Source organism: Macaca nemestrina, chromosome 14 (genome assembly GCF_043159975.1).
Source record: "Macaca nemestrina isolate mMacNem1 chromosome 14, mMacNem.hap1, whole genome shotgun sequence".
Lineage (NCBI taxonomy): Eukaryota > Metazoa > Chordata > Mammalia > Primates > Cercopithecidae > Macaca > Macaca nemestrina.
Window position 1 is genome coordinate 20795824 of NC_092138.1, and position 16210 is coordinate 20812033.

General features: G+C 34.0%; 1 protein-coding gene across 4 annotated transcripts in view; it reads right to left on the reverse strand.

The window, feature by feature from the left end:
• The window catches only part of LOC105498962 (vacuolar protein sorting 13 homolog A), a 246971-nt gene that overhangs the window by 208442 nt on the left and 22319 nt on the right, over positions 1-16210 (reverse strand). For all 4 annotated transcript variants that reach the window (XR_011612428.1, XM_071077637.1, XM_071077638.1 and 1 more), the window contains exons 2-9: positions 13327-13370; positions 11906-11948; positions 7897-7992; positions 7235-7336; positions 3791-3900; positions 2614-2673; positions 475-534; positions 192-272 (exon numbers count right to left, since the gene is read on the reverse strand). Coding sequence is in view for 3 of the 4 variants with exons in the window: in XM_071077637.1 (XP_070933738.1) it covers positions 192-272; positions 475-534; positions 2614-2673; positions 3791-3900; positions 7235-7336; positions 7897-7992; positions 11906-11948; positions 13327-13370 (596 nt within the window). In the remaining variant the exon portion in view is untranslated. The remainder of the gene's footprint in view (positions 1-191; positions 273-474; positions 535-2613; positions 2674-3790; positions 3901-7234; positions 7337-7896; positions 7993-11905; positions 11949-13326; positions 13371-16210) is intronic.

Here is a 16210-nt window from a genome sequence, read left to right on the forward strand (position 1 = left end):
AAAAGAGATGGGGGTATGTATTCATGCTTGTGCATAGTTACATACATCTTCACCTGTATCTGTAAATTCTACTAATAGATTGTGCCTAGAAAAAAATACTGACTACAGTATGTTAAATGACAATGAATTAAACCTCATTCAAAATATGACACCAACAAATATATACATGCATATCAAAAAAATTTACTTACCAAGGAGTCATCATAATCATTAAGATAAAACATCTGAGACTTCACATTCCAATAGGCAAAAAGGTTATCCAATCGGATTAACTGAAAATAAAATTTATTAGATGTCTCATTTTCTTAGAATTTTTAACATATACTATTTTTAGAAGTCTCAAATAAGTAAGTGAGCCATATCACAGAGTTAAACAAATAAGCACAATTTACATACATCCTTATCTATATATTATCATTTGGCTTTCCAAAATTCTCTTAAGTCCATGAGTTGACAAATACAGTATTTATTTACCTTACGAACTAGTTTCTCAGTTTCATCATGTAAACATGGAACCCAGTATTGATCAGTTGTCTGAAAAGGAAAAAAAAGAATGGCAGTAAAAAGGTCATTCCATTTGAAATGGCAGAGTGATAAATCACTATCTATCATACCCTAGACCAATGTCCCATGAAAATGCCTTTAAAGACATATCACTCCATCAAAAAATACTAACTGACCACAGTAAAGTATCTTCTTTCAAGGAAGGAGCTCATTGCAGGTCAGAAAAGCAAACAAAGAAACAGGCAATTTCCAACAGGTAAGTGCCACAGTAGAAGTTAAACACACAGTTCATTGAGAGGACATGGCAGGAGCATCCAATTCAGGGGTGTGATGGATAAAGAGATGTTATATATAACCTAATATAGAACATGTAACTAAAAATTATTGATTCTAAGGTCGACAAGGAATATGATTCACATCAGGCAGAGCCCAAAGGTACATAAATATAGGACACATTCCGGCAACTGAAGTAGCTCAGTATGAGAGAGAATATAATGCAAAACAGAGAAAAAAGGTAAAACCAGGTATATTGCCTGAGGTCGGTTTAAAAAGAGTTTATAAGTTGTTTAAGGACAAAACTAAGAGCAATGAAAAACCACTGAGAGGAACAAAGTGATCAGATCTGTATTTTAGAAAGATGGTTTTCATTTCTATGTGGAGAACTGAATGGATAATTAGAATAGTAGTTCTCAAAGGTTAGCATGCATTAGGATCCCCAACCTTTTTGGTACCAAGAGCAGTGGTCCTCAACCTTTTTGGCACCAAGGACCAGTTTCATGGAAGATAACTTTTCCATCGGGGCACAACCTAGATCCCTGGCATGCGCAGTTCACAATAAGATTTGCAAGGATCCTGTGAGAATCGAATGCCACCACTGATCTCACAGAGCTCAGGCGGTAATGCTCACTCCCAGCCCTTACCTCCCGTTCTGCGACCCAGGAACCCTGACCTAGAGGGCTTTGTAAAACACAGATTGCTGCATCCAAATCCTAGAGTTTCTAACTGAATAGGTCTAGGCTGGCAGACAAGTTTCTAAAGGTGATGATAAGTAACCACTGTTATCATGGTTACCAATGACCTTCCCACTGCCCAATCCAATGGCTAATTCTCCATTCTTATTTTTCAACTTAATGATAGTATTTGAATAACTTTTTGGAGGCCATTTTTTCTTTTTTCCTTGCAGTGGGGCCACATTTTAAAAAGAAATTGTGGAGTCTCTCTGAGCCTGCTCTGGCTTGGGAGGCTGCTCAATTTTAAAATAATAATAAAAAAGAAATCATACACAAAACCCAATAGATGTAACAAATAAAATAATGTAATGAAATATGATACAGCAGTTAAACTGAATTTTGTTAAGTGTGGCAACACAGATAAACGTCAAAAACACTGGAAAGTGCAAAAAGGAACTTATAGAAGAGTCATATAAAACGTGTGTAAACTTTTAAAATCCTACATTTTTAATAGATATATTAAATAAAAGTTTTAAAACTTAGGATATTTATCTCTGGGGAATGAGGGGTGGGTGGAAGTAGAGAACAAAAGGGATTTAAACTTTATCCAAAACAGCTTATTCCTATAAAAATATTTAAGACTTTAAGCAAATAGGTTATGTTAACAGGCTCTTAATTTAACAGCCATCCATTCTGGAGGCAAGCAAGCTTCAAAATTCTCTATGTGCTCTTATATTTTTAAAATTCCTTGATTTCAAAAATTAAACAGGAAAACACTATGCTACAATATTAATAATGATATTGAGAAAAACTGATGATTTATGTTTTTGAAGGCTTATAGAAGTTTCAGATATGAATATTTATTACTTGTATTTGGTACTTACTCATTACAAACTTAGAAATGGATTTTTTAAAGTAAGCAAAAGTATCTAACATCATAATTACCAAGAATAATAGGACCTCATATTTCTGAATTTGATTTTCAACCATTTTTTGAAATATGAATCTACAAACCCTCGATTCCAATCCAATCAAGGTCCTTTCTGCACCCGTTCTACATAGACACCTATTTCTGATGCTGGCATATACAAAGAGCAGTAGTTTAATTAACTATGTTGCACAATTAAATATGGCTAGGATTCTTGTATAAACAAAATACCTGCATGCTGAGATTTTGAAGGGAAATACCAAATGACAGCGGTTTGTCCCGATTTGTGATCTAAAGAGGAAAGAAAGTAAAATTTACTCAGATTTTTAGTAGTTGGACAAAATTCACTTTATAGAAAAAATTGTCCATGTGCAGTGCCTCCCGCCTGTAATCCCAGCACTCTGGAAGGCCAAGGCAGGAGGATTGCTTGAGCCCTGGAGACCAGCCTGGATAACATAGTGAGACCCTGCCTCTACAAAAAAATGTAAGAAAATTAGCCAGGCCTGGTGGGGTGCAACTGTAGTCCCAGCTACTGCAGGATGGGTGGGTGGGGGTAAGGTGGGAGGATCACTTGAGCAAGGAAGGTCAAGCTTGCAGTGAGTCATGGTCGGGCAACTGCACTCCAGCCTGGCGACAGATGAGGCCGGAAAAGGAAAAGGAAAAGGAAAAGGAAAAGGAAAGGAAAGGAAGAAAAAAAAGAAAAGAAAAGAGAAAGAGAGAGGGAAGGAAGAAAAGACAAGACAAGAAAAGAGAAAGAGAGAGAGGGAAGGAGAGAGGGAAGGAGAGAGGGAGGGAGGGAGGGAGGGAGGGGTAACTTTTTGGGAAGTAACTTATTTCAAACATCCAAAAACATTTTATTACTTTCCAGAAAAACTATTATTCCTATATTTTTCCTAAAACAAATAAAATATTAATTATTAACATATTTGTGTTACACGGGAATATTAAACTGCATGTTTTCCAGTTTACAAAAAAATTATTAAAAAAGACTAACAAAATAGGATTATAAAGCAAATAATTATGTGGTTAAGAGAAAACAAATGACTTACTCAGTATCAAGGAATTATTTAAGGCTAGCTCCACTAATTGCTAGACCAGTACTCTATCCAGGAGGTAAACACAGCATACTTTAAATTATTTTTAAAATACATAACTGCTAAATTCACAACTCCCAAGGCATTTCCTTCATGATCTAATGTCTGAACATTTTGGGAAAGTGTAAAATCAAGCACTCAATACTAAGGACTGCAAATTACAACTATAATTATAGAAAAGAAGGATTACATCATCTTTAGCTCTGTATACTCTTGGTATTTAATAGGTTGGCCATTAAAAAGCAGGTGTCAATAAATAGTAAAATAACTTACATATAAATATAAAAACAAATATCACATATTAAAATACTTACATCATCTTCATAACGAATATGGATACTGGAAATTTTCACTTGAAGATTTTTTATGATCTGTGTAACTAATTTTTCTGCAAAAGTGTCCTGTTTTTCCGGCAGATGTTGTTCTACAATTGCAAATATTCTTTTTTTTAACTTGAATGAAAAATATATTCTATAAAAATCCACATATTGAAGTAACATACTTATGCTGCCTTGCGGAAACATACATATATATATGTAAATAGAACACTAATAGCTTGCTTTCCAAAAGTCTTTCAAAAGCAACTAAACATTTTTCAAAAGCTAGTTTATTGTGCCATGAGACTAAAGCAGACCATGTAGAATTTGCTGACATTAAATTTTATAATTTGCTAACCTATGCCTGAGTACAAAAACATATTTAAAAAATGAAGATTAGTAGGTAAGAATTATAATAGATTTAAATGAGAAAATCCACTAACAACAGCAAAACAGAAAGCTCTCTCAAAATTAGTGATACCACCATTAAGCTGTCTGTGTACAGATGTGTAAAACAGTTGAATATCCTCCTCCCCCAGTAAATACAAAATAGGAAATAAGATCTTCTTCCTCTCCATTTGAACAAGGATGAAAGAAGTTCATCATCTATTTCATGTTCAGAAAACAGTATTAAGTATCTCAAGTTCCATTACTTTTCAGAGAAATAGAAAGAATCAAGAATTGGAGGAACAAGGTGGCTCACACCTGTAATACCAGCATGCTGGGAGGCCAAGGCGGGCAGATCATCTGAGGATAGGAGTCTGAGACCAACCTGGCCAATATGGCAAAACCCTGTCTCTATTAAAAATATAAAAATTAGCCAGGCATGGTGGTCTATGCCAGCTACTTGGGAGGCTGAGGCAGGAGAATCATTTGAACCAGGGAGGTGGAGGCTGCAGTGAGCCAAGATCACACCACTGCATTCCAGCCTGGGAGACAAAGTGAGACTTTGTCTCAAAAAAAGAAAAGAAAGAATAAAGAAGAATAAAGAATTGAGGTTCCTAATTTTTTTGAAATATGCCTTTGATAACCATAGTTATTATCTTTTTTCTCCCTTTAAATACACCAGTGAAAGCTATATTATTTTTTATTTGTAGTTCTGTTCCTCTTTTCATATTTCTAGTACTATATAGAAATAATATATATAAATCTATCTTTTCCTCTAATTGCCTACTACTCTCTAATTCAGCTGGCCCAGGAGGCCTTAGATAAAGGAAAGTTGAAGATATTAATAATATGTACCTCAAATACACCAGAATTAAATCAATATATACACATATAAATAGATTATAGAATTAAGTAGACAATAGAATACAAGCTCTTTAAAGACAGAGGATCATATTTTAATCTTTGACTCTCACCACTACCTAATAAAATCTTTTCTTTCATAAATTCATTTAGTCATTCAATTAAATGTTAAGTCTTTCTTTCTCTACCCACTACTTCCTCCTGACTTCCTTATGCAGCTCAGATTCCATGATGCATTATTTTACTAACACCTTAAATTCCTTTGCTCTTTTTTCTCATATTACTCTGTCAATAAAGCACCAATCCTGAATAAAACCAACTATCCATTTTACCTGAAAAGCATGCCAATGCCTATGTCTTGCAGGGTAACAAAACGGAACACAAGATGAGTTTAAAACAACCACCACCACCAAAAAACCAAGTCACAGAACCCTGGAAAGATACAGGAACTGGAAACCCACCAAACAAAAAATAGCAAACAGGGAACATAGTGGAGAGAGAGGAAGATCACACAAGAACTGATTTAAATCTGCATAATGAGCAGTTAAGTTAGGTCTCCTCCCTCTCCCAGCCCAATATCCAGGCAACATCCCTTTCCCACCCTAGTAAGAACACAAGGGTTTATTTTAGAGAAAATGGCCCTAATAGGATCCAAATTTTGTACATGGGAGAACAGGGAGAGCCCAATAACAAAACAGGGAGGTTAAGTAAAAGCCTACAAAATAAACAGTCATACTCAAAGCCACTTTTATTTATTCACATATAAATAAAACATTTATATATAGTCATGATACTATAAACAATGAATTCTGATTTAACCAAAAAGGTGATAAAACTATACAGAGAAGATGAAAAAATAGGGTCAATCTTCATAGTACATCATAAAAGGATGCGTGTGTATATATACATATTACACGTGTTATATATTATATGTCATATATATGCCAATGAAACACAAGATGAGTTTAAAATATGTAACGTCATTAATTATATGTTATAAAATATATTATAGAAAATATGCATGTTATGTTATATATAACATGTTTTTTATATATAAATAATATCTAAATAAATCAAGAAACAGAGGTGTAAGCACCATATTTAGCAATATAGGTGCGGACCTGGGCCAGGAACAGTTTTTTTTTTTTTAATATGGATACTATAATACTGCTTAGCTTTTAAAGCTATGCATATATATTATCTTGATAAAATAAAAATAATTTTTAAAAAGAAAAGGCCTAGGAGACTTAGGAAAGAGGACTGGAGGTAAGGATAAATGACTACACATAATATAAAGTAACTGTTACAAAGAAAAAACAGAATTACAAGAGATGTTGTGAAGAATTACATGTTAACTCTCTATTAATGTTTGCCAACAAGTAAAACATTTATTATTGAAGCTTATTTTTTATTAAAAGAAAATCAATGCGTTTCAGAGACAGTGAAGTCAGTAAACTTTTTTTTTAATTTTAAGATGTTTAACCATTAAACGAATGACAGAGGAGAAGAAGATAAACAGATGACTAGGTTAAGAAAATGACTTCATGTTTCAAGATAAACAACAGAATATTTACATGCCAAGGCAAAAAAACCCACTAGGTGAGAGTATAAAAAGTAGCTGGCAATAAGGATCAGAGAACAGGTGAAAAGGAGTTAGATTTCTGCAGGACACTGCTTCCAATAATGAAAAAGAGGTTGCAGTAATGGAACAAATGGTCTAAGTTTAATTGGAAAATATGTGAAGCCAGAGGGTAAATAAACAGATAGAGGCAAATAGAAATATATCAAGAAACTAAGTATCTCCAAAAGGGTGAAGAATTGATATAAGGAGAATATGAAAGCAAAGGCTAGAAAATTAATATGCTCGATAAAATTAATCGCTATCATTAAAAACTGAACTTACCTAGTATGTATGTGTATATGTGTGTGTGTATATATATATTTAAAATATGTAAACCTAATAATAATAATAAGCTAGACATATTATTTGCCTTAAGATAAATTTCCATAAGGTAAAATTTCTGTACACATAACAAAGCATACAAACTACATTAAAATTCCCCATGCAATGAGACTCTCTCATATTTGTTAAATAATCTCAGCATCTCCAGAGAAAAATAATATTCAATTATGATAAATATTTAGGTCTTTTCCACTTCTCTTATTAGCATTGTTATTTACTGTTTTCTTTACCTTGATCAACTACTTTTTGTTTTGCTTCTTCTATTCTTTTCAGTTCCTGTTGCTTTGCTTCCATGAGTTGTTTCTCTTCTTTTATAGGATCATATTTTATTCCTACAGGAAGATTAAAAAGGAAGAATCATAATTACCTTAAAAATACAGTTATTCCAAAAAAATCCTTACAAATAATCATTAATTGGCCGGGCACAGCGGCTCATGCCTGTAATCCCAGCACTTTGGGAGGCTGAGGCAGGCGAATCATGAGGTCAGGAGTTCAAAACCAGCCTGGACAACATGGTGAAACCCCGTCTCTACTAAAGATACAAAAAATTAGCTGGGCATGGTGGCGGGCCCCTATAATCCCAGCTACTCAGGAGGCTGAGGCAGGAGAATTACTTGAACCCAGGAGGCAGAGTGTGAGCTGAGATGGTGCCACTGTACTCCAGCCCAGGTGACAGTACGAGACTCTATCTTTAAAAATAATAATAATAATAAATAATCATTAATTCAAAATCTCCAAAAATGTAGGGTAAAAACCAATTTAATTTGAATTAACAAATATCAAATTTAAATATTAAAATCTCAAAAAATTCCCAAAAGTATTTTGAATATAAAGATTTTTCCATCCATAAAAAAGAAAAACTTAAATTATAATTTTTTTAAATTTAACTTACTAGAAGAAGGCACTATGAGTAAATAAATTTCTTCCAATACAGCTTCAACAGGTTGAGAATAAAGGTTTTTCCATGGAATTATAAGTTTAAGATTACCTACATTTTTTTGAAAAGAAAAAAAAAGGGACAAAAAATATTACTCATTCAACCTACATTTAGGGTTAGTCTATTTTCTGTCAGATATTAGAAGAGATCCGCTTAATCACTTTATTGAAAGCTATTTTACAACCAAAAACAACAAGTGTTTGTTGTAATGATGTGAAATTATTGTATTTATACCAATATTGTTGGAAAACCTAGATTATATTCGAAATATTTATACAAGCTTCTATTTGCAGTTCTCTGTACCATAAACAAACCAATATTCTTCCCTTAATCAACAATCGTTAATATCATAACTTTGAATTTCCCCAATCCTTACTCTAAACCTTCATATATATTTTTTTTTAATGCTTTAAGATGGTAGATTAGGCCAGGCGCGGTGGCTAACACCTGGAATCCTAGCACTTTGGGAGCCTAAGGCAGATGGATTACTTGAACCCAGGAGTTCTAAGACCAGCCTAAGCAACATGGCGAAACCCTGTCTCTATGAATAAAAACTAAAAAAATTCTCCAAGCATGACGGTGTGTGCCTGTAGTCCCAGCTACTTGGGAGGCTGAGGTGAGAGGATCTTGAGCTCAGGAGGTCGGGGCTACAGTGAGGCATGATCATGCCACCGCACTCCAGCCTGGGTGATAGAGTGAGACCTTTAACTCCCCCCAATAAAAGGTAGATTACATACTTTAAATAAGTGTGTGCATATATATTTTTCATTATGTGTATGTGTGTTACATACATATATATGTACGTATGTACAGGAATTTTTATATACACATATGGTAATAATCATACATATAAACTATATATGTGAAAAACTACACATATAGTAATAATAAAACATTCTGGGTAATATCTGAAAATTATGCAAACTAATGAAAACAGCCTAAGACAATCAAATAGCAACGAATTTTTTTTTTAAGCATAAGGGTTACAAAAGCATAAGGAACTACAAAAACACTATGTATGGGGTTTCTTAAACTACTCACTCTAGTTTTGTATCTTGAGAATATTTTCGTAATACAGAGTTTTAAAATATTTTAAAATTGTTTAAATGGTATGAGTGTCTAGATTTATAAACAGTTGCCATAATTGTGTAAGGAATAGATTATTAAATATACAATGTTGCTAAAACTGGTTAGTGATTGGGAAATTTTTTTAAATCCACTTAGATCCATCTCATGATACTTTATAAACTCCGTGTTTAGAAAACTTCAAACTGAGAAAAAGATTTCATCATACAATATCACTTCAGAGAAAAACGAACTCTCTGATTTCTTTTTTATACTTTTTGTGGAGTCAGAGTCTCACTATTTTGCCCAGACTTGTCTCAAACTCCTGGCCTCAAGCAATCCTCTTGCCTCTGCCTCGTAAAGTACTGGGATTACGGGTATTAGCTACCCTGCCCAGCCTCTAAACTATCTGATTTCTAAAACGGGAATAACTTTCTAAGTTTTTAAATCAGAGAACATGGTGATCATTTCAAATTTCTGTACAGGCCAAAAATATAACCAAAATGAAATCAGACTGGGAAAAAAACTGTAACAAATTTGACACGGTTAGTTTATTTATAAATGTACCAACAGACTGCTTAAAATATATACAGTAATACTTCAAAAACAGTAAATGAACAAAAGGACAAAGAGCAATGACAAAACTGTATAAATAATAAACGCATATTAACAGTGTGCCATTTTCACCACCAAATCTTTTTTTTAAAAAGTCAAACTTGACCAGGTGCAGTGGCTCACATTGGTAATTCCAGCCCTTTGGTGGGCTGTGGTAGGAGGATCACTCGAGTCCAGGAGTTCAAGATGAGCCTGGGCAACATGGCAAAACCCTATCTCTAAAAAACTACAAAACTCAGCCAGGCATGGTGGCATACACCTGCAGTCCCAGCTACTCGGGGGCTGAGGTGGGAGGGTTACTTGAGCCAGGAAGGCATAGGCTGCAATGAGCCAAGATCGCACCACTGCACTCCAGCCTGGGCAACAGAGCGAGACGCTGTCTCAAAAAACAAACAAACCAACCTTTTCTTCCTTCTCTTATAAAATGTAGACTCCTTGTAGAAAATTTGGCAAATTTCGAAAAATATACAGATGTAATTCCAAAAGCCTTCCACAGAAGACAACCTCTTTTATAATATGTACATGTGTATTTATAGCTGATATACCTGTAATTCTGCATTCTAAATGAGGAAAACTTTGAAAGATCAATACCTAATAATAGCAAGGGGACAATACATTCCTATAAAACTGATTGTGCTACTGTATCATTTATTTGGAAACATGTACTACTTTCATACAACAAATTGTGCCCCTAATATATATGCCAGGTAATGTGCTAAATGGTGAGGATACACTAAAAATTAAACCCACTTCTCAAGAAACTCGATGTCTAGTAGAAGGGGGGAAAAATAATGACAGTTTTAAAAGACAGGTGCTATGATAGAGGTACACAACACTTTAAATGATTCTCAAAATTATCTTGGGTTAAGTTCAGTGTACTTTCTACTATCTTATATTATCATTGAAAATTACCTTATTATCATTTTTAAACAAAATTAGGCAAGAAAAGAGAAGGCAGGCAGATTCTAAGGAAAACAGGTCTATCTACTTTATTGATATATTTTTTTGACTGTTCTTGAATTGAGGTTAAATTTACATACACTGAAATATAATAATCATCACTGTAAAATTCAATGACCTTTGGTAAAAGTTTAAAAGTTATATAAAAATATGCATTGTAATATTTTTGTACCAATGGAAAAATAAAATCATTCTACAATATCCAAATATGCATGCACTGGATTATTATGGTACAGAATACATGAGATCAAATCAACTCAGATTATGAGAAATCCTTTTTACATGCTAATAAAAAAATTATAAAATTGTAAAAATAGCATAATTACAAGTATTTCAATACGTACAAACTTGTAAGTATTTAAAATGTACACACGTAAATAATCAGAAATATGAAAAAATTAAAATGTTAAGTAGATAAAAATGGGTGACATTCTCCCCCTCTTACTCATGCTAAATAGTCTTTAAAAGGTAGGGGCAGAGAGGATAGAATTCTACTGTCAGTAACATATGATGATGAAAGCTTTCTATGGTATGCAGTCTAATACCAACCATAAGTACACATAATTATGAAGACCTTTATCATGTAATTTAGGTAAGCTTTCAAAATACTTTGTTCCCCAAGCGACAACCGTATAGCTTCAATAACAATGTATACATCCTACTACAAAAACTATCTGTATAACAAAAATATCTCAAAGTCCCAATTAAAGACACTATTATCTTGCACAATATTTAAACCAGTAAAACTGTAACACAAGAAACATGACAGACAAGTTTTTATTAAACCTGTTAAAACCTCAAATTCCAACCATTTACTGCTCAACCAGTATATTTATGATATAAACAGTAAACACTGGTAAAAATAATACCAAACAAGAAAAAGCAGAGTATTTTCTGAAAACATACAAAAACTTGCAGAGCAGAAATTAGTTTTCAAATTGGCCCCTAGTCACAGAGCCTGGATGACCCAGAACCTATTCTTTACACAACATATCCAACATTAATCAAAACAGCAGTGGTAACTAGTCAGAAACCTAGGAAACTGAAACAGCTAAGCTCTCCATTAGAGGTAATCCTTTGAATTAACTCAATTTACCACCTAAAGAGATATGTAATGTATTAGGTTATCAAATACTAGGCAAGAGATATATGAATCGAACAATATTTTTAAGTTGCACAACGAAGCTCAACTGAGACAAAAACATATAATTATTTTTAATTGATGCTCAGAAACATGAAAAATATCACATAACAGAGATATCAGGCAAATTATTCTGGCTGCATGTCCAGGAAGGAGGATATCCCAGTAATAAATATGGCTTACCTATGTGACCAACTTTAACTTTAAATGGTACATCCAGTTGACTCTACAGAAAAAATTTATATATATACAAAACATTAGTAGATACAGAGTTTAACAACACAAATGAATATTGTTTACTTCCAAAAATTATTTCAAGGGATTTTTTTAATAAACTTATGCATTTCCTTACCATCAACATTTATTTACATCTATAAAGATATAATTGCGATATTATTATCAAATTCATAAAATTCAGGGAAGCTGCTCTTTTTATAATAATTGGGGATAAAGGTCTACAGTAAAAATGACCACAAAATCTACTCATATCAAATCATTACCAATTTTATATTATTTTAAGAAAAAGAAGTGGCAATTACAATGCCCTTTTATGCTTTTAGGGAGATTAAAACTCTATTTTGCAAAATACACATTTTGTAAAAAATACTTTCAAAACATTCTCCCCATTCAAAGGACAGTCTTTTAAATAAATGGTGCTAGGAAAACTAGATATCCGCTCGCAAAAACATGAAACTGAACCCTTATCCTATACCATATACAAAAATTAACTCAAAATGGATCAAAGATCTAAACCTAAGAGCTACAACTATAAAACTCTTAGAAGAAAACCTAAGGGAAAATCTTCATGACATCAGATTCGGTAATGACTTCTTGGATATGACAATAAGAGCACAAGCAATTAAAAGAATAAATGAACCAGTCTTTACCAAATTAAAAACTTTTCAGCTACTCAGGAGGCTGATGGGGGAAGACACCTTGAGCCTGGGAGCTGAAGGCTACAGTAAGCTATCATCACACCACTGAACTGCAGCCTGGGGTGACAGAGCATGAGCCTGTCTTAAAAAAAAAAAAATCAGAAAACAAGTTAAAAATTCAAAATAAAAACATCTGTATTTTTGTACGTTTGTTTTTGTTTTGTTTGGTTTTGAGACAGAGTCTCACTCTGTCGCCCAGGCTGCAGTACAGCAGCACGATCTCTACTCACTACAACCTCCACCTCCCAGGTTCAAGCGATTCTCCTGCCTCATCCTCCCTAGCAGCTGGGATTACTGGCATCCGCCACCATGCCTGGCAAAGCTTTTTTCATTTTCAGTAGACAGGGTTTCACCATGTTGGCCAGGCTAGTCTCGAACTATTGACCTCAAATAATCACCTGCCTTGGCCTCCCAAAGTGCTGGGATTATAGGTGTGAGCCACCATGCCCAGCCTAAAACAATATTTATTTTTAAATAGGAAAAAAATCACACTGTCCATTTGTGCTTTGAAGGAGAGTAAAACTCCATATTGCAAAATTTGCATTTTGCAAAAATTATTTACAAAAAACTTTCTCAAATTTAAATAACTGAAGGTGGCAAACTGAATCAGGAAGAAGTATACATAATTAAATGCAATAACTTTACAAATTTTTCATAGTCAAAACCTACCAGGGCATTTTCTTTAATTTGAAGATTCTTGAGGGCCACAGCTCCTAAAAGAGATTAAAAAAAAGATTCAAACAATCAAATATTTTTCATTTTAAAAAGTTAATAAGTATGCTTCATTCCTGTCATACTCAGGAAAAATACATAAATAATGTGCATAACAGATAATAAAATCTAACTATAATCTTATTATCTCACCTTCATTCTCCTACATAGTCTAAGAGAGTATGCTTAACCAAATCTTCACTTACTGTAACTTTTGACCTCTGCAATTGTAGCTCAATGTTAACATATACAACATTTTAATTAGAATTACACAAATAACATGAGTCTAACAAAGTAGCATGATACAAGATTAATATGCAAAAAGTAAACTACATTTAAATATACTTGCAATAAACCATTGGGAAAAAATTATTTAATGCAAAATCAGTGAGCCCCAAGATACAGAAATAAAGACTTCCCAATTCAAAGCCAATAAAAAAAGAAAATGAGAAAAATAATAGAACAGAATGTCCAAGAACTATAAGACAATTGCAAAATGGGATTAACCAAAGTTTAAAATACACTGCTATAACACTAGGATGTTACATGTAATCCCATCGTAACCACAAAGAAAATATCTTTAGAACAAACACAAAAGTCACCCAGGCATGGTGGCAGGCATGTGCAGTCCCAGCTACTTGAGGAAGCTGAGATGGGAGGATCACATAAGCCTAGAAGTCCAGCTTGGGCAACATAGCGACACCTCATTGCTATGATGATAACATTAATTATGTTATTAGTTAATTAAACACAAATGGAATCAAATTTGCAACAAAAAATTAAACCAAAGGAAAGGCAGTAAAACAGAAAGGAGAAATGCTGTAAGACATATAGAAAGTAATTAGCAAAATGGCAATACTAAGTCCTTCCCTATCTGTAACCACTTGAAATATAAATGGCTTAACTCCCCCATAAAAAGACAGATTGGCAGAATGGATTAAAACAAACAGGATCCTGGCCGGGAGCAGTGGTTCACGTCTGTAATCCTAGCACTTTGGGAGGCTGAGGCAGGTGGATCACATGAAGTCAGGAGTTCGAGGCCAGCCTGACCAAAATGGTGAAATCCCATCTCTACTAAAAGTACAAAATTAGCCAGGTGTGGTGGTGCATGTCTGTAATCCCAGCTACTTGGGAGGCTGAGGCAGGAGAATCACTTGAACCAAGGAGGTGGAGGTTGCGGTGAGCCGACATCACGCCATTGCACTCCAGCCTGGGCAACAGTGAGATGCCATCTCGAAATAAATAGAGAGAGAGCGAGAGAGAGAGAAAGAGAGAGAGGGAGAGGGAGAGAGAGAGAGAGAAAATAAAAGTACGTGGTCTACAGGAAACTCACTTTGGCTCTAAGAACACTCATAGGTTAAAAGCAAAGAAACAAAAAAAGTAAACCCATGCAAAAATAACCAAAAGAGCAAAGGTACCTACATAACCTGGGCATCACTAAACCAAAACTCCAAAATCGGAAACTTTCTGAGTGCTGACACGATACCACAAGTGGATGATGAAGATGAAGATGATGATGTTACCAATGCAAAAAGGTATCTATAGACCACGTGGTGAAAATGTGTGATGGGCTTATTAAAGGACTGGAGCAGCATGCCTTCATAACAGAACAAGAAATTATGACAGTTTATAAAATCAGAGACTTCTCAGACAAAAAAACAGTTAGTGAGGCAGATGGTTCTGGAGGAAACATTTTAAAAAGCCATCTAGCAAAATGCCTCCTCATCCCTTGAGGATCCAATTCCTGGCCCCTCAACTGCTTCTAATGTTTCTTCTCACTTAAAAAAAAAAAAAAATACATTCTACAGTTACCTTTTAATCAAAACACAGCATTGTAGGTGGAGACTGAAAGCCTGCCTGCCACTGTTTGTTGTTGCTGCTGTTTAACAGTGGATACAGATATTCCCTACTGTGCTGCTTACTCACCCTAAACACATTATATTTTCACTGAACTAATGGTACCTCATATTTCTTACTGTTAAGAACTTATGTGTGAACAATGTAAGAAAATGATTGCTTATCAGCATATAAATTCAGTCAGGAATAATGATGATGCCAAACGACCACAGACTGTCTACACCGGTGGCTGAGATAGTGACACCTTTCCTTTCTGATGGTTGAAGGTACATAAGCTTTGTTTCATGCAGAAAATTATTCAAAATATGGTATAAAATTATCTTTGGGCTATGTGTACAATGTATATTTGAAACATAAATGAATTTTGTGTTAGACTTGGGTCTCATCCCCAAGATATCTCATTATGTATATGTACATATTCTAAAATCTGAAGGAAAAAAAATTCAAAATCCAAATCACTTCAAGCATTTCAGATAAGGTATATTCAGCCTATATACTAATATTAGACATATAAACTTTAAGTCAAAATCTGTTACAAAAAACAAAGAAGGGCATTATATAATGATAAAACCAACACTTCACTAAAAAGATGTAACAATTATAAACATGTATGCACCACACATCAGACCAGCAAAACATATGAAGCAAACACTGACAGAATTGAAGAGAGAAATAGATAGTACTATATTAATAGTAGAAGGCTTCAATACCCCACTTTCAGTAATGGATGGAACAAACACACAGAAGATAATAAGGAAAAATAGGACATAACACTATTGACCAACTGGACCAAAAGACATAGACAGAACACTTTACCCAACAATAGCAGAATACACATTTTTCTCAAGTGCACATGGGACATTCTTCAGGATATATGTGAGGTCACAAAACAAGTGTCAACATTTTTGTAAAGAGAAAACATACAAATGGTCAACAGGTATATATATGAGAAAAGGCTCAACATCACCAATCATCAGATAATAAA